Raw genomic sequence first — 22,399 nt, 5'->3', positions numbered from 1 at the left:
TACCTTCATTGGTTTCATCTGTGTTTGCTCATATTCTCTATTAGACAATTCTGAATGTACTATGATTATAATTTCAGTCTTGATGTTATAATAAAAATAACTGATAAAATGGCTAAAAAGTTCAAATGGAACAAATACATATAATTAATGATAACTGGCTTAATATTTCTACATAAGCATGATAAACTTGTGTTTGCATCATTATATTATCTATGTTATTATACATTAGTATATATATAAATAATAAGACATGTATATGTCTTTTTTTTCTTTCTTTTAACCAATAGGAACAATTACAAAACATTCATTTTTGGCTCTTTTTTCACCTATTATAGGTTTGACATCTTTCCTCAGAACATTCCCAAATCTACATTGTTGTTTTTAGTAACTTAGAAATATTGATTTGAATGGATGTATCAAGTCATTGAACTAGCATAATGATAAGAACTAGTTGGGTTGTTCCAACTCAGGTATTACAAGAAATGTTTCACCAAACTTATTGTACTTACGAGCCTTCTCTGGAATACCTCCCGAAAGGCCTTGCCTGTAGCTGTGCTTGAGGAGGTATCACTCTTCAGAAGTATGTCCATGGTAGTTTTCTTGTTTGTTTTTCATCACTGATTTGCTTATAGCAGATAATGTAACATGAACATTCCTCTCTATTAATGAAAACCTTTTGATATTGGGGGTCCATGTTTTCAAAACTTTTTAAGGAGTTTCTTGAAGTCTGAAAAGGCTTCTGCTACAACCCCTCACTGCGAATTTTCTTAGGAGTTTTTTTCTTTTCCTTCTCCTGGAGTTAGTTCCCTTTTCTCTTGCCTCTTCCTCAGATATGGGCTTCCATTCCAGTTCCAACAACTCCTTATTAAGCAGTTTGTAACAGAAGGCAGGTCCAGCTGCCTGCCGCTATGAAAGCCAATACTCGAGGCAGGTGCTGATGTAAAGGACAGTGCTTTATTTGCAGATGCTGGCCATCTGGAAGATTGGGGACTCACACCTCAAAGCCCATCTCCTGGAAGATGGGGGACTCATGTCACAAAGCCCATTTCCTCATCTCAGTGGCGGCAGAAGTTTTCATATGGAGGGAGAAGGGGCCAGAACAAAGAGATCAAGGGAGGAGGTGCAAAGGTCTCTATATGCACACCAGCACAACCCATTCTGATAAGGCAAGGTGTGCATCATCCTGGTTTAGTCATCCTGGCTTCACGTCTTCCTGACTTCACATCATCCTGGCTACATGGTAGAAAATCAGCAAATTGCCCAGGGCTGGGATGCCTGAAGGTCAGAGTCTGTATCTTTTGATGTAAGTTCCCAGGATCCTTATACAAACATGCTGCTCATCTATAAGCCACATATTAAAGTCAGCACATCAAGAAGCAATGTCAAAAGAATGGTGGGGTGGGTTTCAATTTCCCACTGTTACAGGTTCCACAGGAACCATCCCTTGGAGCTCCTCGATGTTATACTCATCCAAACCCAGGTTAAAGTTATTTGCTACTTAGTGACTGTGCCTCTAGATTTTAAACTTCACAAATGTTTCTCAATGTTTTCTTTCACTTTATGTGGAGCAGGATGGCCTGGAGTTGACTACACCTCCTTATCCTTGCAGTATAGAGAGGGCTGAAATTGAGTATTTCCCTTCCTCCATGTCAGTTAGGCTGATGAAACCCCAGCATAATATGCTGTGGTTAGCTAATTTGCCCCAAGGGCAGATCTTTTTAATAATACAGTGCTCTGGCATATTGAAAAATAATTTTTACCTCCTCCAGCTAAAAGCTGATTTTTAAATTAATATTTACTGTGGAAAATTGGTCAAGCTCCTTGAAGTAACCACATAATATTGTGAAGACTCCCCTGATAACTGGGTCCCCCTAGAGCTTTTAACTCAGATTTGTTCACATTGAAATTCCAGCAGTTTGTCAATTACAGGTCAGGTTTTCCTACCCAGACACTGGCTCCTGCAGTGATCTCCATTCCTGAGTCTCTGCTCCTGAGCACCTGCTCAGGCAAGGTCAGAGTCCCTTTATAGTCCAAAAGAATACATAGATATATCACTAAAAAGGATAGGGAACTCTGAGAATTTTGATGGATAAAAAACAATATGAAGATACAACTGAAATTACATAAATAAAATTTAATTAAAATGTACACTTCTACTTTAATTTTTTTGAATAATTTTATGAGTGTTGTATGAACCATTTATGAATCTTATCAAAACATATTATAGAAAAGTAAATAAAGCTATCATTTTCATTAATAAGAAAATAAAAATGTATACAGAAGTCCATTCTTGCCAAATCTATAGATTCATTGTAATTCTCTTTAAAATCTCAAATTTTAACTTTCATGAAATGACACATTTTCTAGAATCTTACATGTGATTTTAAAATCTATATAGAAGAGAAAAGAGCTAAGAATAATCAGGTATTCTAGAGGAAGAGATAAAAGTGAAGAGAGTATTATGCTTTCAGATATCAAGAACCAGTCATTAGCAAGATACCGAATAAGATGTCCTTTGTGTATCTCCCACCTCAACAACAATAATTTGGCATTTATTCACAGATAAATGTGCCTTTATGGGAGTTGTGAGGTCCATGTAAGAGACTGTGAAACCCCGGGGCAGTCCATGACCAAGAAAAGACCTTTCTGAAAGCAGGCGGCATCCAAGTGGCTGACTCGTAGACTATGGTCCTGGCTATAAACACAAAAACAGCTTTGTACCTCTAAGCACTCAGCTACAGCCTGTTACTCTTCAGTTCTGTCACCAGTTCTACATGCCAAGTGACCCACGAGAAGCAGTCGTGCTTACCTGAGTGTTGAGAAATAGATAAGCATTGTAGATAAGTAGTGAAGAGGAGCCTTGAAAAAATAGTGGTGGTATAATTCCTTATTCCTGGGCAAGGGTAAGAAGAAAAAGGAAAGAGAAAAGAGGTAGTAAGGGATGGATGCAGGAGAGAAGGAAAAAAGAGAAACCCTAAAGGAAGAAAAGTAAAAAGAAAAGAAACTGTCCCAATTGAAAAAATACACAAAAACAAAATACTGAAGAGATTAATACCTTCAAAAGAAGCATAGCCACAGCTTGTTTGAAGACAATATAAAATATCTTTATGCTTTCATAGTAAGAAAGAATTTACTTAAGAATTTTCATAAAGAAAAAAATAAAGAAAATGATTAACTAATTCAACTCCATCAAATTTAAAGCCTGAAAGTCATCCCATAATATTTGAGAATGAGGAGCACATGGTAAACTGTGAGCAGATATCTGCAATACACAAACTAGATGAGGCTTATTTAGAACACACATGTGTAAGGAATTTTTTGAATCAGTAATAAAAACCACAAGCAAATCCATTAGAAAAACTGAACAAAAGTCATGAGCATAATATTCTCTGAAAAAGAAAGTAAAATGACCCATAAAATTTAAAATTTACTTGATATCAATAAAAATCAAGGATATCCAAATAAAACCAAAGATATGATTTCAGACCTAACAGATCGACAAAACTTTAAAAATCATTTATTTGTTTTTGATATTATAAAATTAAAATTTGGTGACAGTTACAGAACTGTGTAATTATGCTAAATATTGTATACTTAAAATATATAAATTTTATAGTACATCAATTATATCTCAATACAATTATTAATAAAAATCACCCAATGATATACTGAGAATGTGTAGTAACAGAAACTAAAATGTCCTGCTGGTTATAGTATAAATTTGAATGATCTTGGATGAAGTATACATTTTTGAGAAAAGTCTTAAGATACCTAGTAAGAGAAAAATATATATAGTTACTCAATTGATACTATTGGTCTTAATCAAAAAGTGTTCATAGTAGCAGCCACTTCTTCATGCCCAGATGTCACAGTGTTGTCACACAATGGAACAATACCTACAGAGCTTTAAAAAAAAAGAAAAAGGAAAAAATACATAACTGCATCTCCAAAAGAATATTGTACCTAAGTAGAAATCTATGCTTAGAAATATTTGTGTAAAATTAAAAAAACTAAACACTGAAATATTGAGGGAATCTCATTTAGATGGTAGGCCTAACATGTCCAAGACAAGGTTCTATGCATATTATTGCTCCTGAAGACCCTCTAGTTGAACAAGAAGTGGAGATGAAAGACAGTGGTGTTGACCATCCTGACCCTGGTAGATCTAAGCTAATGTATGTGTTTGTCTTAGGCTTTTATTCAGTTTAGAAAGTTAAAAATTAAATATAAAAATATATAGAATAAAGATATAAAGAAGATATTTTTGTATAGCTGTACAATGTGCTCCTTTTAAGATACGCATTATTACAAAAGTAGAAAAATTAAAAACATTAAAAAGCTTATAAAGTAAAACCATTGAAATAGCTGAAGTAAATTTATTATTGAAGAAAATATATTGTTGTACATTTAGCATAGCCTAAGTATACAGTATTTACAAAGTCTACAACAGTGGACAGTAATGTCCTAAGCCTTCACTTTTACTCACTACTCACTGACTCTCCCAGAGCAACTTCTGGTCTGGCAAATTCCTTTCATGGTAAGAGCCCTATACAGATATACCATTTTTATCTTTATACCATATTATTACAGTGCCTTTTCTATATTTAGATTTATTTAATACACAAATACTTACCACTGTGTTACAACTGCCTATAATGCTTGTTACGATAACATGATTAACAGGTTTGTGGCCTAGAAGCAATAAACTATAACATGTAGTCTAAGTGTGTAGTATGGTATACTATCTAGATTTGTGTCAGTGAACTCTATGATGTTTGCAGAATGACAAAGTTGCCTAACAAGATATTTCTCAGAACATATTTCTATCATTAAGTGACACATGACTTATGTAGAAAATCTGAAAGAATGGACAAAAAACCTTTCTAGAACTAATAAGAATGATAGCAAGTCACCTGGAACCTGTATAATTTTATTAACCAGTGTCACCCCAATAAATTCAATTAAAAAAGAAATCACAGCAGGATTACAGTATACAAGATGAATATAATGGGGGGAAATGGGGACAACTGTAAATGAACAGCAATAAAATATAAATAAAAAAAAGAAAATTCAATCACTTCCTATATACCAGTAATGAGCAACTGGAATTTGAAATTAAAGACACTATCATATGTATTAGAACTCCCAAATGAAATACTTAAATATAAATCTAAAAGTACATACAAGATCTATATGAGGGAAACTACAAAACTGATGAGCAAAACCCAAAGAGCAAAATAAATGAATAGTTATTCCATTTCCATATCCATAGAATAGTTATTCCATATCCATAGATAGAAAATCTCAATATTTTCAATATGTTAGTTCTTCCCAAATTGATCCAAGAATCAATGAATTCCTGATGAAAATCTCAGCAAGTTATTGCATGGATATTGACAAACTGATTCTCATATTTAATGGAGAGGCAAAATATTCCAAATATCAACACAGTATTTAAGGAGAAACACAAAGTTGGAGGATGAACACTATTCAAATTCAAGATATTCTGTAAAGCCACAGTAATCAAGACAGTGAGGTATTAGCAAAAGAGTAGACCAATAGAAATCAAGAAAATATATGTACCTCTGTTCTTTGCAACATTATTTATAATAGACAAAATATTAAAACAAGCAAATGTTTAAGGATAGACGAGTGGATAAAGCTGTGTATGTGTATATATATGTATAGAGTCTGTACATATTTATAAATATATACACATTTATGTACACATCACACAAACAAGTACATATATGTACACATCATGTACATAGGAAACACACATATTTTCTATGTTTACACATGTAAATATGTATAAGTGTGTACACATATTTATATGTGTGTGCATATGCGTGCACACATATAAACAGGAATATATGTACAAATTTATATATGCACAGACACAAACGTGTATGAATATGTACATATGCACGTGTTGTGTGCATGTATAGACACATTTGTACGTGTATGCATGTTGTGCCCGCATTAATGTGTACATATTTATACATATGTTCAAACATACATGCACACACATGTATACATATATACACACACCCATGCACACACAATGGAATAATACAGATTAAATTTTGTCAACAGTAAGAAAACATAAAACCTGATTTAAAAATGGGCCCAAAACATTAACAGACACCTCAACAAAGAAGCTATATAGCTGACAAATAAATAAGCATATAAAAATGGTCTATATCACTTTTCTGTTTCTTAATTTTATTTTCATTGTTGTTGTGGTACAATTTTCTATCTTTTACTCCCATCCCAACCCACCCACCCAGCCCTCCCCTCCTCCCTCCCATTTCCATCCACCCCTAGTTTTTATCCATGTGTCCTTATATTCGTTCCCATACATTTTTGATGAACAAAATGCAAATTTAAACATTAAGATACCTCTACACATCTATTAGAATGACCACAATGTGGAACACAGACAACACCCAATACTGGTTAGTTATGGAGCAAAACTCTCATTTTTCATGAGTGCAAATGCAAAATGGTACAGCCACTTTAGAAGACAGGAGGTTTCATACGAAACTAAGCATGCTCTTACTATACTATCATGCTACCTGGACCCATAAGAGTTGAAAACATGTCCACACAAAAACTTGGACATGTATGGTTATAGCAACTTCATGCATGATTACCAAAACAAGGGTGTGTGGAAAATATCTCAACAAACAGTTATAAATATCCCTTCCTAAAATAGTTATAAATATAAATTTATTTATGTATAATAAATATAAATGTATTATAAAGCATTAATTTTAAAAAAGCAATTCAAGTGTCTCAGGTTCGATTCCCAGCCAGGGTACATTCCTGGGTTGCAGGCCATAACCCCCAGCAACCACACATTGATGTTTCTCTCTCTCTCTCTCTCCCTCTCTCCCTCTCCCTCCCTCCCTCCCTTCCCTCTCTAAAAATAAATAAATAAAATCTTTAAAAAAAAAAGCAATTCATAAATTGTACCAATTGGACTTCTTTCATACCTTTGAAAAGAAATTAACAACTTAGGGAGCCTAGAAAAACTGTCTCTCAATATCAACACAGCAAACACAACTTACCTTTGAGAAATCCATAGCCGCATCCCACTGATATTCTCACCTGTATATCTCAACTACATGAAGGCATTTTGCCATAAGTTGAGGTTATCTCTAAGAATTCTTTAAATTTAAAAGGCATTTCAGTAGACTCACATGTAGAATTAAAATAATACATTGAAACAATAATAATATTAACATGGTGACTCAAATGTAACAGCCTACTTATTAATTATATGTTATTTACATAATTCTCCAGTATTCATAACTAATTTTGTGTAATATAATTATGGGGAAAAGATTGGTGGTGAATGTTCATTTTATATTTTTATTTCATAATTGCTCAGAATGACATTTAAAATGTTGCAGGAGATAGCACAGGAAGAGCTCTGAGACTGCATTGCTGTTGCTGGCCAGGCAGCACCTTTCAGCACTTAGGTAGCAGCTAGGGATGAGAGGCCACAAGGGAAATAAAGGCAGGGCCCTCATCATTGCAATCTAACAAGGAACTTAATACTGGAAGCTAAAAGAAAAAGAAGACATGTCTGTCCAGTAGACCTGATCCTGGTTGGATAAGGCTGGCAGGCATTCCAAACAACATAAGCAAAACTATCAGGGTATGGAAGGTAGAGAGGGAGCCCTTGAAAGTCTGTTTGTATCATCCCCACTAGCTGGGAAAAGGATAACCTTGAGACTGTGTGTTCATCCCAAGGCCTAGAAGGCAAGGGGCTTGTAGTGCCCAAAGAAAAGCCCCTAAAACAATGTTGGTTAACTGTCTGCTTCCTGTCATTTTTACAAAATGAACAAATAGAGCCTGGAGCAAGATAAGGATTTGAGCTAACAGACCCCCACACATACCTGTGTTTGGGTAGTCATGTCTTCCCTGGGGAAGCTGGCACCACCTTTACCTGTCAATCACTATATAACTTCTTCACCCCCACCCAGTCAACTATGTAAGTCCTTATAACCAAAGACACAGGATCCCCTCTTCTCTTGGCTCTTTTTGCCACATAGGGGAGAGGGGTGCCCTGGCCACTTGGCCTCTGGCCATGGGAACTGTGGCCACCTAGGTGCTGACCACCCAGATTCTGGCCACCCTGCTTTTCCCACCCCTGCTCTTGCCACCCTTGCTTTTGTTGCTTTCCCTTTAGAACTTAACACTAATAAACTGGGTGCACACCAACAGGTTTACTGATCTATAATTCTCTACTGTGTTGTCAAGAAGAACCAGGATTTCTCCAGTAACAAAAATGTCTTTTGAAATTATTTATGAATTCTGCATACTTTAGCTCAATATTATTCTCTTCACTTTTGACTGGCTTTATATTTTATACTGTGGATCACTGCTGCAAATATAGAATTTTACTAAATACTTTAAGCTACGACTTTCTTAAAATGAGGTCTACAGGTTATGCATAATAATTTTACCCATTAGTGAATTTCACCCAATCAAAGCAGGGTGTCACACAAATGAAACAAGACATCTAAAGGACATAAACATTTTGGCATGGAAGCTGTGAGGTGGTGCTCTCATCTAGTCTGGAGCAATTTCAAGCTGAGTGTCTTTGTGAAATGCTTCTTTATTACCAAATTAAGACATTTGACTATATAACCTCAGACACATATTTAAACACTGCAAAGTAATGACTAAAAAGGGCTATCTAACCTGGGATATATATGATAACCAATTTTGATTAGAATCCTCAAAAAAGAAGAATGTCATCTGAGTTTTTTTTTTACTTCAATGCAAAACATGTTCTCTGTGTGTAAATAGAAATACTTCATCTCCACAAATCTCTTAAAATTAACACTTAGAATGTGTGCCTTTCAAAAAACATCATTTAAAGGTAACACTAAAATAAGTATGATATTGGTGATGTGTAATGTGTACTTCATGTTCCAAATGGAATTGTACTGGGTATGAGTTATTCAGGAAATTACTGCTTAAGGAAAAAAAAATGGGAAATCAGTTGAAATAACTAGATTTGACTCAGGAAGATTAGGTAATATTGGTGGGATTCTTCAACAATATGTGTGAATGAGAAAGTATAACAAGCTGGAAGTCAGAAACACTTTCCTGACAGGAATTTAGAAAACCATTGAGAGGTTATTTGGAGCTAATATGATGGGAATTTTCTATCTGTGCCAGTTAATTGGAGAGAAACAATGAGTATTAAATTTATCAGTACTTGGAGTCAGTACTTAAATTTTTTATTGATCTCATTTTTGTGAATTTATTTGTATTCATTATTTGATTTTATAAAATTTATGTTATTGAATGCATTATTTTATATATTATTGGGGTTTTTTGCTACCCAAATTTTATCCTTCCCTCCCTCTCTCCCTCCCTCCCTGCCTCCTTTCCTTAACTATTACTTCAAATTTCTTTTTGAATTCTGGACATATAAGTAATCTCGAGAAATTAGATTTATTTTTCCTTAATAGCACTTCAGAAAATTAGTGGTACCTTTATTTTCCTAACAAACACGTGCTAATAATATCCGCCCAACTTTATTTTCTTTAGGAAAACCCACTACATTATGTGAGACTATGGGGAAAGCAGAAATTTGGCTAATGAGGACATATTGGGATTTTGAATTTCCTCGTCCATACTTACCTAATTTTGAGTTTGTAGGAGGACTGCATTGTAAACCTGCCAAACCATTGCCTAAGGTAGGTCTATTATGCTGGAGGGTTTTTTGTACCTATGATATAAATGCTGATTTTCCTCTAAACTTTAGAGCCTCAACAACAGAGACGTGTTACTGTGCATCTTCAGGTTGTTACTCCAAATCAATTTTCTAAATCATATGGGTTTCTTATGAGTGGTATTCCTTTTGTAGATTTGACTTTCATATTTCAGCTGAAGAATGAAGTGATATAAGCATGTTAAACATATGAGCATGTCTACTGTGGGGTACTAGATTGAAGGGATAGGAAACTAAAGCCTTGAGTGTCACTGAGGAAACTGCTGTGGTCATCCTAACCAGCATGGTGGAATTATGACTAGGAAAACTTGCCATGGTTGTTTGAGTAATAAAGAGGCTTCTGTAAGAACTGTTGAGTAGATTCACAAGATCTGGTCAGTAGAAATAAGTATTGTCAGAAGACACAGAATCAGATATGGCTTCTTGCACAGCAGTGAGTTTTACTGAAGTAAGCAATAATGGAAACACTTTTTGAGATGACAATTAAGTTAAATTTCAAATTAATTTTAAAGATCCAAAGGAATTTTCAGGTGGAAATTTCTAGAAATTGTGTAGGTAATAAATATTTCTGTCCCAGCAGAGAGCATTAGAAATAGATTAGGAGTCATCAAAATGAAGCAGAAGTCATAGAACTGCGAGGCCCAAATGTTGAATCAGTTCTCTATGACCATGATGTCAGGGGCGGGGGTTACTGAAAAAAGAAAATTTTGTGACACATTCCAAAGTTATAAAAAAATAAATGTAGACTGTCAGAAGTGTTGGAAGAAAACTATATTGAAAAGGAAAAGAGATTAATAGGTAAACATAACATTGTATTTAACCATATTAACAGAAAGTGAGGAAACACTCGTTTGCTTGGCTTTTAGGTAAATAACATAATCTCTATAGAAGGTAGCAGGTTAAATGTTGTTCCCAGTAGAGTTCTTGATTTCTGCTTCAAGTAACATACATATTTAAGTTTAAAAATTCATTTCAGGACTTTGAATATGGTTTTCCTTCTTTTTTTTAATCCTCACCCAAATACATTTTTTCACTGCTTTTAGAGAGAGAAGGGAGAGAGAGAGAGAGAGGCATCAATTGGTGAGGGAGAAGCACCAACTGGTTGTCTTCTCACGCTCCCCAGCTGGGGATTGAACTCACAAGCTGGGTATGTGCCCTGACAGGAAATTAAATCCATGACCTTTGGTATATGGGATGAGGCTCCAATCAACTGAGGCACACTGGCCAGGGCTGAATGTGGTTTTCTTACCAGCCATTTATAGCTTCAGGCAAACTCTATTGAGTGTTATTACAGGAGATAATGAACTAATATCTAAATGAAGATAGAGACATGTGACATATTCTGTGGCTCACTACATAAAATCTTGACACACTATTATGTTTTTCACAATTTCACAAAACAACTCAGACTTGCTTAATTACAAGAGAGGAGAATTATTCCATTTCAAACCTTATTATTAATATAGACGTTTGAGCAACATAAATACTAATCATGGCTTATCTGATGAAAGAATTGTGCCAGTCACAGAATAAAAAAATCTGAGAGGCAATCAAATTAAGAATCCAAATTAAATAGGTACGTATGTAAGCCTTAAATGGTGTGTGTGTGTGCTCTATTTTTTTTTTTATTCAATCGTCAATTTAGGGAAATGAATCAAAATGACAAAACTACCAGATCCTGGGACTTCAGAGATATTCTCCTAACAGTAACTAAGCTAAAAACAGTAGTCTACATTTATGGCATCATCTTTCCCCTACTAATTTTACTAGCCATACATTGAGAAACATCAGTGATTTCAGGACAACCATGAATAGTTACAAAGGGAATGCATGGTACATATCTAGAGGGTGACATGCACATAGATTCTGATGTAAAGACTCCAATACCAGACTTTGCAGTGCTCAACCTGCCCGACTGTAAGCAATATACACGAAAATTTTATTTTGCAAAGAAAATTTTATTTTACTTCCGTGCTAAGGCGCACATTAAGGGCATGCAGTTAGTATCACACTTGCATGAAAAGAGAATCACTGTCTTGTACATGTTTTTATAATTATAGCATAAGTTTGTGTTGTCACCTTTTAAACGTATTACTAAATATCCCATTTTTTAAAATTAAATCTTTGTAGCCCCATGAGTCAAGGAATAAATAAATACAAGAAAAATATCCTAAATACCTAACAGAAAGTTAAGTCAATTCATTAAGATTTATTAGCTGTAAACTGGAATACTAAAACAAAAATTAAAGCCTAGTTCTAAATCCTTTTATGGAGGGAGCTTTCCTCCAAGGAATACTTTTATGAGCTTGCAAACAATTCTTTTGGTTTATACAATTACCATATTTTGCCTTGTGTAATGCACAATTTTTTACCAAATTTTTGAGGGAAAAATAAGGGTGCACATTATACACAGGTATAATGGTTACATACTGTGAGTATAATAATGGATCTAATAATTTCATTTATGATAAGCAAAAAAATGTGGGTGCATATTATACACAGCACAACCCAGAAACCTTAGGAGTAACAGTTCCATTTACCATGGAACTGTTACTTTTATTATCTATTAATCTGGTACAATTGTTTGATTCCATGACTTTATTTATAATCTCTTATTAAATATTTTAGCCTCGGTTTGCAGAAACATGTTTTCTCTTAAAGATCTAGATGGTATATAGTAGAACACAGAAGCAGTCTCACAATGTCTCTCACACTTCTCTTGACCCTGATTATTTAGAAAAGTAGGTAAAAAATTACTTGTAATCCTATACTTATATAATAAAGATAATTTTATCTCTTCAGGAAATGGAAGAATTTGTCCAAAGTTCAGGTGAACATGGTTTTGTGGTGTTTACTCTGGGTTCAATGGTCAAAAACCTCACAGAAGAAAAAGCCAGTCTCATTGCCTCAGCCCTTGCTCAGATTCCACAGAAGGTCAGTGCAACATGCCATCCTAGTGAGCAGCCACTTCCCAGTTGCAGAAAGAGTGTGGTCAATAGTATTCTTTCCAGATGAAAGTTGAAACTCTTTATACATTGAGCATAGATGGCACCACCTTGAAGTAAAAATTTCTTAAAACATTAAAATGTTGTATTTGGGCACATTTGATAATTTGTCAACTGAGCCTTTGCAACGCTATAAAAATAGAACTTGCCTTTTCAGTTTAGTAAGAAGTATATCTGCTTTCCTGCTTGAAAACAGTTGTTTGGAATACAATGCTGCTCTGGGTGTAGCCTAAACATTATTTTGCCCAGTTGAAAGCTTCAAAATGTTTGAAGAAGACAGGCAAGACAATTGCTCTGAAACAGCAGCTTTGACTCCATTTTGAAGTGTCTCATTTATATTATTTTTAACACCTCCTATTCATGAAACATCTGAGGATACTATATATTTGCATTTTAGTTAAAGTAAAAAATCACTGTGATAATCTGCATGCTAATTAGGCCTGCTAAATCTTTGGATTTTTATTTCTAAAAACATTTTATTTTTATTTCTAACAAACTTTTCTGTTTGTTTTTACGTATATTAAAGTTTTCTTTTTTTATTGTTGCTCATGTATAGTTGTCTCCATTTCCCTACCTCCACCTCCCCAACCTCAGCAATTCCCACCTTCCACCATTGATCTTATCCCCCTTTAGCTTTGTCCGTGTGTCTTTATATGTTCCTTGATGACATTTCCTCCTTTCTCCTCTGTTATCCTCTCCCACCTCCCCTCTCACTACTGTCAGTTTGTTCTTTATTTTAATGTCTCTGGTTATATTTTGCTTGCTTGTTTGTTTTGTTGATTAGGTTCCATTTATAGGTGAGATCACATAGTACTTGTCTTTCACCACCTGGCTTATTTCACTTAACATAATGTTCTCGAGATCCATCCATGCTGTCATGAAGGGTAGGAGCTCCTTCTTTCTTCCTGCTGCATAGTATTCCATTGCGTAAATGGACTATAGTTTTTTGATCCACTCATTTAATGATGGGCACTTAGATTGCTAACAAACTTTTCTGTTAAGAGTTTGCCACCTACTAGTAAATAATCTGGAATTTGTTTTACAGAATCCCCCAAAAGAAAAATTATGTAAGGAAAGTTTAACATCCTAACAAGATACTTCATTTAATAATGGTATATAAGTAGACCTCCTATTTCATCCTTCCTCCAAAATTCAAAGAAAGAAGGAAGGAAGGAAGGAAGGAAGGAAGGAAGGAAGGAAGGAAGGAAGGAATAAAGAAAAGAAGGAACAAGGGAAAGAAGGAAGGAAGGAATACACTTAAGCGTCCAAGAGCCAGACAATAAAACTAAAGTTAATTATATTTTTGGAAAATATTACATTTGAAACGTGAGAGCTAAGATGGCATCCTGACAAATAAATTTACATAGCATTCATATTTCTTTTCATGTGTTTTAGTCCACAATTCTGGTTGACTAAATGAGTTATATTTATTTTTTATTCCTTCACTTACAATCTTTTAAGCTTTTAAGTGATAAACATCATTTTTAAGTGATAATACTATACTGAGTAAATTACTAGTACAAGCCCTTTCAAAAAAGGTAGATGTAAATGCCCTACTGTATTTGTCAATGTTTTCTAACTACCCCTTTCATACATTCCTTTCAAACATCATGTAGAATAGGCTACATAATTTTTAAATAACTCTACAGCACTGTAATTCCTCAGTTGTGTGTTTTACTTGCAAAATTAAAGCACTCTTTCTACAGGTTTTATGGAGATACACAGGAAATATACCAACCACATTAGGAGCCAATACCCGACTCTATGAGTGGATGCCCCAGAATGATCTTCTTGGTAAGACTGAGGGGAATAGCTGTATAGTTGGATGATGAACAAGTTAAGTAACTAATAGCAACTGAATTTAATCAACACTCAATCAGTTAAATTTTTATTCATTGACTTTTTAGAAAGAGAGAAGAAGGGAGACAGACAAACAGACATTGATTTGTTGTTCCACTTGTTTATGCATTCATTAGTTTATTCTTGTATGTGTCCTGCCCAGGGATCAAATCCACAACCTTGGCATATCAGAAAAACACTCTAACCAACTGAGCTACCCATCCAGGGCAACATTTAACAATTTAAAATTTTACTGCCAATTTTAAAGCAGATGTAATTGAAGAATTGGCCATTTATAGAGTTGGCTTCCTTTGGTTGACAAAGGTGCATCTTCAGTTAAGCCTCTCATCACTTTTTAAATTTCAATCTCAGTTCAGAAAACAACTCCTCAGTAAACATCTCCTCTTTCCATACAATGCTGAGGGCATTAACTCTGCCATTCTCTGAGGTCAGTTTTCTGATGCAGCAATAACCTCTGTGTTCAGCTTCTATAGAAAATACTGCCTTCTTCATTGATTTATTCTGTAGTTTTTCACCAACTCTCTCTGGAATTCTGTTAACATATAATGAAATCCTCATTTGTTTCTCACCCAACCCTCAAACTAGGTCATCCCAAAACCAAAGCTTTTATCACTCATGGTGGAACAAATGGAATCTATGAAGCCATTTATCATGGGGTTCCTATGGTAGGAGTTCCCATGTTTGCTGATCAGTATGATAACATTGTTCACATGAAGGCCAAAGGAGCAGCTGTGGAAGTGAACATAAACACAATGACAAGTGCAGATTTGCTCAATGCCTTGAGAACAGTCATTAATGATCCTTCGTAAGTACTACTGCTTTGAAAGGCTTGTCCTTGGTTATGTTATCCATCATATTGAAGGATGCCCAATGTTTCATGTATTTGTAATTAGTATACTTTCAAATAACAAACATAACATGACTAATATAGAAAACACTTTATTATTTCATTCCCCAAATTGATGAAGTCACTTGCTAAAATTGCAAACAACCCTCCAAGTTCAAATACCTATCAATATTTTTGCAAAAAAATAATGTTAATGATGACATAAATTCTCAGATATTTTTTAATCCTATGTTTATTTTCATGAATATACACACTTCTTTAAATATTATAAGTGTTCAGTAAATATAAAAATAGATATGAAAATTACTAAAAATTAATCACTCAAAAATAACCCTCATTAAAATTGAGTGCATACCGTCATTGGCATATGCATAAATACAGAAAGATAGAACAGTTATAACTTTATATGGGGGGACCCAAAGAAACTGGAATTATCTTCTGGAGGGCAGGACCCTTATAGCTCAGGCTTCCCTGACTACATGAGTATTCTAGAAACCCATATGTATCAGTGCACCAGCTGGCATTGTTGTGAAAGGCTGTGTTCAGCTTCAGTGAGTTTTATTATTTTTTTGAAGATTCTAAGTAGTTGCCCATTTCATGATGGGTGACTTAAGAGCACACCTTCCCACAGCATGTTTAGAAGCTTTTGACCAAAACTGTGATGACCCCTGACAGTTTTGACCCCAACATCTTCATTCACCTGATCTTGGTCCAAGTGACATTTTTTTTCTTTCCCTGGATTAAAAAACAGTCCGCAAAGTGAAATGTTTTGCCCATGTGGTAGAAAGGAAAGGAAAAATGGCAGAAGCACTAAAAGGCATCAAAATCAGCAATTACAACAACTGTGTTGAGCAGTGGGAAAAAAAGTCTCTTTAGGTGTATTGTATCAAATAGAGAGTATTTTGAAGGCAACTGAAGTTTAAACATGTAAGAATAATTATACAATTGTTGTATAAATAAATTCTGTTTTTTTATTCTCCCCTTGTAAATATAGATTGCGAAAATTTTTGACCCACTAATTTTTTAAAATGTGTTATTCAATTTCCATGGTTTTGCATGTTTTTCAATATTCTTTTTGTGATTGATTTCTAGTTTCATAGCATTGTGTTCAGAGAAGATGCTTGATATGATTTCAGTCTTCTTAAATTTATTGAGACTTGTTTTGTGTCCTAACATGTGGTCTGTCCTAGAAAACATTCCATGTGCACTTAAAAAGTATGTATGTTCTGCTGCTTTGGGGAGAAATGCTCTCAAGATATCAATTAAATCCATTTGATCTAGTATGTGGTTTAAGGCCACTGTCCCCTTGTTCATATTCTGTCTGGAAGATCAATGAAGTCAATGGGGTATTAAGATCCCTAACTATTGACTGTATTTCTACCAATTTCTCCCTTTATGTGCTCAAGATTTGCTTCACATATTCAGGTATTCTTACATTAGGTGCAGAAATGTTTACTAATATTATATCTTCTTGTTGGCTTGTTCCCTTTATCACTCTGTAATGTCCAATATCTCTTAATATAGCCTTGGTTTTAAAGTGTATTTTGTCAGATATAAGTACTTCAACTTCAGCTTATTTTTCCTTTCCATTTGCATGAAATATCTCTTCCCATCTCTTTACTTTTTAGTCTATGTGTTTCTTTTGATCTGAGATGGGTCTCATGGTGACAGCATATATATATAGCTTTTGTGTTCTAAGCCATTCAGCTACCCTATGTCTTTTTATTGGAGCATTTGAGCTACTTACATTAAAGCTGATTACTGATAGATATGTATTTAGTGCCATTTTATTGTTAGACTATTTTCTTCTGTTTTTTCCTTTCTCTTTTTCTTTTTCTTAAAGAAAGCCTTTTAACATTTGTTGTAATACTGGTTTGATCCTAACAAACTCCTTTAGCACTTTCTTTTCTGGAAAGTTCCTTATTTCTCCTTCAATTTTAAATGATAACTTAGCTGGGTGATGTAGCCTTGGTTGTAAGTCCTTACTTTTTTGTCTCCTTGAATATTTCACACCACTCCCTTCTGGCCTGAAATGTTTCTGTTGAGTCATCAGATGACAGTCTACTTGGTGCTCCCTTGTATATAACTACCTGCTTTTCTCTTGTGGCTTTTAGGATTCTTTCCTCATCTTTAAGCTTTGTCATTTTAATTGTGATGTGTCAAGGTGTAGGCCTCTTCGGCCCAACTTGTTTGGGACTCTGTGAGCTTCCTAGGCTTAACTCTATAACAAACCTGACCCACAAAATATATGTACTAATTCTGCCTCAGCCACCAAATGTCAAGTGAATGCATAACTTGCCTTTCAAATATATACCTATACCCATTGTTGTTTGAGAGACTATTAGAGATATTAGCTTTATAACTATGACTGACCCCCATGATGCCACAATGGTTAGGGGCTCAAATTCTAAAGAGGTATTTATATTTACCATGAAAACTCAAAATCTATCTCCTTGTTATTTCTAAAATTATCCTAGTACCTCCATCCAGTTTTGACATTGCCAATATGGACAATGTCCTTTCTTCATAAAAATACAAGTGCGTGCAATGAAGGAATCCTAGACACTGAAAAAATGACTCATCAATGTTAACTAGCAATGCCCTGGCCCTATCATTGTTTACTAGTCAGACATTAGGGTCCATGCTTACAGAATTCTTAAAGGATATTTTCCTGCAAGAGGGGTTAGCTACAATCTTTGTCTCAAAATAATCATTAAAAATAAATAATCATACTTCACAAGCAAAATAAAGATTCCTTCTTTAAAAATTAGCCTCATTCCCTTTTTATATGTTTATATTTTATATTTTGTCAAAAATGTATTTCACAATCTCTCTCTCCTTTACAATTCTTAAAATGCTATACAGTAGCAAAGTTCATGTCACAGCAAGAATTAAATGTTTTCTCAGCAAGTGGATGGCCTTTGCATGATATAATATGTTATGCAAAAGTGTTATATACCTTCAATGAAAACAAAAGCTCTGATTTCTGTCTATGTCTTTATTTACCAGTTACAAAGAGAATGCTATGAGGTTATCAAGAATTCAACACGATCAACCTATAAAGCCCCTGGATCGAGCGGTCTTCTGGATCGAGTTTGTCATGCGCCACAAAGGAGCCAAACACCTTCGGCCAGCTGCTCACAATCTCACCTGGTTCCAATACTACTCTTTGGATGTGATTGGGTTCCTGCTGACCTGTGTGGCAGCTGCTGTATTTTTGGTCACAAAATGTTGTTTATTTTCTTGTCGAAAAGTTGGTAAAACAGGAAAGAAAAAAAAGAGGGAATAAATCATTTCCAGTGTGATGAAGGCCTGAATGGGCAATCCTTTTCAGTTTCACCATAATGACCTAATGAAAATATATCATGCTTTCAAAATTTCTATTTTTTTCTAACTTAGTCCACAGGAAAAGAATTGGACAATATCATTAACTAGCAAGCATGTCCCATTCTTCCTTTTTCTTTTGTCAGATGGTATTACCCCCATCCTCTCACTTTCCTGGCATAGGGACATTAATAATTTTATGTATATTCTATACAAAATATCAAAACTTTATTTTTAACCCTAAGCAATATGCTACTAATAATATGCTAAATTCTGGGGAATTAATAAAATATGAGTTAAATTAAATGGGTATAAAGGACACAACGTAGGAAAATAAAATTCACAAGAGTTCTCTGGAACATACAAGTCAGGGAAACATCATAGAAGATTAATATGTTATAAGAATGGTAGTTATTTTTTTCATAAAATTAAGCCTTTCTGCTTGCCTAATATTACTGGGGTCAGACCATAAATTGATAACTGGGATAATACATCACACTCAGACAAGTCTACAAATTTCCATTGAACACATACATAATCATGACTTATGTTCCACCTTGGGTACCCTTTAGTGCAAAGGTCTGGGCATTACCTTCAAACAAAAGTGAACAATTAAGTCATTATTTTTCTCAAGGACAGAGAATGTAGCAATAATTAAAGGTAAACAGATCACTTTGGAGAAAATAATATGAAATATAGAAAGAAATTAGTAATTTTATAAAATTTTAGTTAATGGTACAATTAATAAAGTTAATTCATTATATTTCAATGCTAATTCATTATCTTTAAAATCACTAATGCTCATAATATATAATTACTGTAATCAAGATTTAGCTTTTTGTCAAAAAACAAATACCTCTTTACTTGGAATGTAAGATCATTATATTATTTTTTGTCTCTATCATCTATAAATTTAAATTAATCAATTGTTATCATAAGAAAATAAGATATTAGCAGATCTCCTTGCCTCAAAATATTATAGTAATAATTTATCAATGCAAAAAACTAATTAAAGGCAAATGTTCATATTTGAATCAGCTTAGCATTAATTTAACAAATATATTAAAGATTGAACTTTCTTTCCCCTTTATAAACCTAATGACATGTCTAACTAAAGATTTAATTTCAATATTTGATATGTAATTAAGGAGATAAATAAATGATATCTATTGGATTACTGATAATTTTGAAATTCTTATTCATTTCAATATGGTACATTAGAAATTACTTCTAATTTAAAAATAAGTGTATCATGACAGCATAAAAGTATTTCTTCTTCAATATACTCATACTGAATATTCAAATAAATGCTACAAATTGTCTTTTACTTGACAAATTATCTTTTAGAGTTATATTTGCTAGGAAAACTGTCATATTTTGTTTTTATAACGTCACCTATTTCTATTTCTGTTTTTTCAATTCTTTTTTATTTTTCCTTTTTTTAATATATTTTCAAAGGCTACTTGAAATTTTAATTATTTTTTATAATATTTTTTCATTTCATTTGTTCTTCTGATTGAAAACACCCAAACATATCTCTATTATTTTAGTTACATAGTTTTAAAAATCAAGACTACTTTTTACAGCCCTGGCTGGCATAGCTCAGTGGATTGAGCTCAGGCTGGGAACCAAAGTGTCCCAGATTCGATTCCCAGCCAGGGTACATTCCTGGGTTGCAGGCCATAACCCCCAGCAACCACACATTGATGTTTCTCTCTATCTCTATCTCCCTCCCTTCCCTCCCTAAAAATAAATACATAAAATCTTAAAAAAAAGACTACTTTTTACCATATTACTTAACAATAGAAGAATGTTCAAATATATTAAGACCATGCCACATTCAAATTTATATGCCTCTAGGCTTGAATTGGACCAGTTTCCTTTTTTTTTTGTTTTTGACCTTTAATAACACACTTATTCCTTTGAGTATCTCACCTAATTAAATAATTTTGATAATTATTTGTATGACTATAAAATTTAATCATCCTAAATTTTGTATGACTATAAAATTTAGTCATACTAAATTTTACTGTAAAATTACTGTAAAATTTATATTTCTTATGTTTATACTGTACTCCAGACTTACAAGTCCAACTGCTATATTTTCATCTATGTTAGGATGTTCACATTTTTAATATTATTTTAATTCATTTATTCTTTTTAAGGTTTCTTTATTTCTAGAGAGGGGAGAGGGAGGGAGAATGAGAGGGAAGAGAAACACTGATGTGAGAAAGAAATGTCCATCGGTTGCCTCTCGTATGAGCCCTGACGGGACAGAACCCACAACCCTGGCACGTGCACTGTCAGGAAAAAGAACCAGCGAACTCTCACTTTGCAGGACTCAGCCACACTAGTCAGAGCTCACATGTATTTTAAACATTTGATATTTGAAAGTGATCTGCTTTTACCCCACCCCAACAAGTTCTCCTGAAACTACCCATATTTCAGTTAAAAATCAACTCGGTTTTTCCAGGTACTCACGTAAAAAATACTCGGCTCATTATCTCTTTCTTTTAGAATTGTCCAACAATATCTGTCAGCATTACCTCACAATACAGGGTGGGGCAAAAGTTGGTCTATGGTTGTTCATATGGAAAATAATACAATAATTAATAAATAATAATACATGAATAAACTATTTTGCATACTCACAACTGTAAAGCTACTTTTGCCCCATCCTGTATATTTAGAATTTGCACCCTATTCTTCAGCTCCATGGTTTTTCCCTGGTTGAAAGTATCTTTGTCTCTCACCTGGAATAAAATGATAGACACAGCAGTATAAGCTTCAGTAAAACGATAGGTACACTATTATGCTTCATGTTGCATGGAAGTGTATTTCTAATCTAAATGTCTTAAGGGAGGAAGGAAGCTCTACCAAAAAGTGCATCCACATATAAAGGAAACAATTATCTCATTTTGATGTGCCTTCATCACTTAGGATGTTGTTCTTGCCTATTTATTTAGGCAAGGACACCTATAAACTAACTCAAGATATTAAGGCAATTAAGAATATTTTCCTGTTTAAGTCATGTGATCAAGATACTGTGCAAAGAGTGCTCACCTGCTTTTGAAAAGAACTTAGTAACACGGTCACACCTAAAAAGCCTAGTAAAAGTTTTCTCTAGATCCCCATCTACCTAATATCTAGTATCTAAAATATTAGTAATTACTAGCCACTGAAGCCCGTTTTCCTGTTGCCTTTTGCCTTATTTACAGCAAAGCATTTCACCATGTGTTCAGGCTATTTCCAAAAATTCTTTGAAATTAAAACAATCTCATTTAAATTATTATGCAATCTTAGAGAATGTAGTCATTAAATAAAAATATACACTTGGCATATCAAAACAAATAAGTTACTGATTATTAACTATTTTTATAGATTAGTACATTGCACTTATAATTCAATTGTATGCAAATAATAACTAAAGGAAATGATTATTAGTCACTTATAATTCATTCTTTAATCCACAATACCTCAAGTATAACATTTCAAATAAACCTTATGTAATAAACTTTTGTTTAAAGATTTTTTAAAGATTTTATTTATTTATTTTTAGGGAGGGAAGGAAGGGAGATAGAGAGAGAGAAACATCAATGTGTGGTT

The 22,399-nt window shown here is 33.9% G+C and overlaps 1 protein-coding gene across 4 annotated transcripts in view; it reads left to right on the top strand.

Annotated features, from left to right (window-relative positions):
- Positions 1-18,846, top strand: part of LOC114491764 (UDP-glucuronosyltransferase 2A1) — a 59,880-nt gene extending 41,034 nt beyond the window's left edge. For all 4 annotated transcript variants that reach the window (XM_036021430.1, XM_028506042.2, XM_036021432.1 and 1 more), the window contains 5 exons: positions 9,574-9,722; positions 12,560-12,691; positions 14,469-14,556; positions 15,208-15,427; positions 18,479-18,846. In XM_036021430.1, the coding sequence (XP_035877323.1) occupies positions 9,574-9,722; positions 12,560-12,691; positions 14,469-14,556; positions 15,208-15,427; positions 18,479-18,758 (869 nt within the window). In that variant the 3' untranslated portion in view covers positions 18,759-18,846. The remainder of the gene's footprint in view (positions 1-9,573; positions 9,723-12,559; positions 12,692-14,468; positions 14,557-15,207; positions 15,428-18,478) is intronic.
- Positions 18,847-22,399: the final 3,553 nt, after the last annotated feature.

This window comes from Phyllostomus discolor, chromosome 1 (assembly GCF_004126475.2).
Source record: "Phyllostomus discolor isolate MPI-MPIP mPhyDis1 chromosome 1, mPhyDis1.pri.v3, whole genome shotgun sequence".
NCBI classification, from domain to species: Eukaryota; Metazoa; Chordata; class Mammalia; order Chiroptera; family Phyllostomidae; genus Phyllostomus; species Phyllostomus discolor.
Note: the sequence above shows the minus strand (reverse complement) of the source record. Positions and strands in the feature narration are given on the sequence as shown.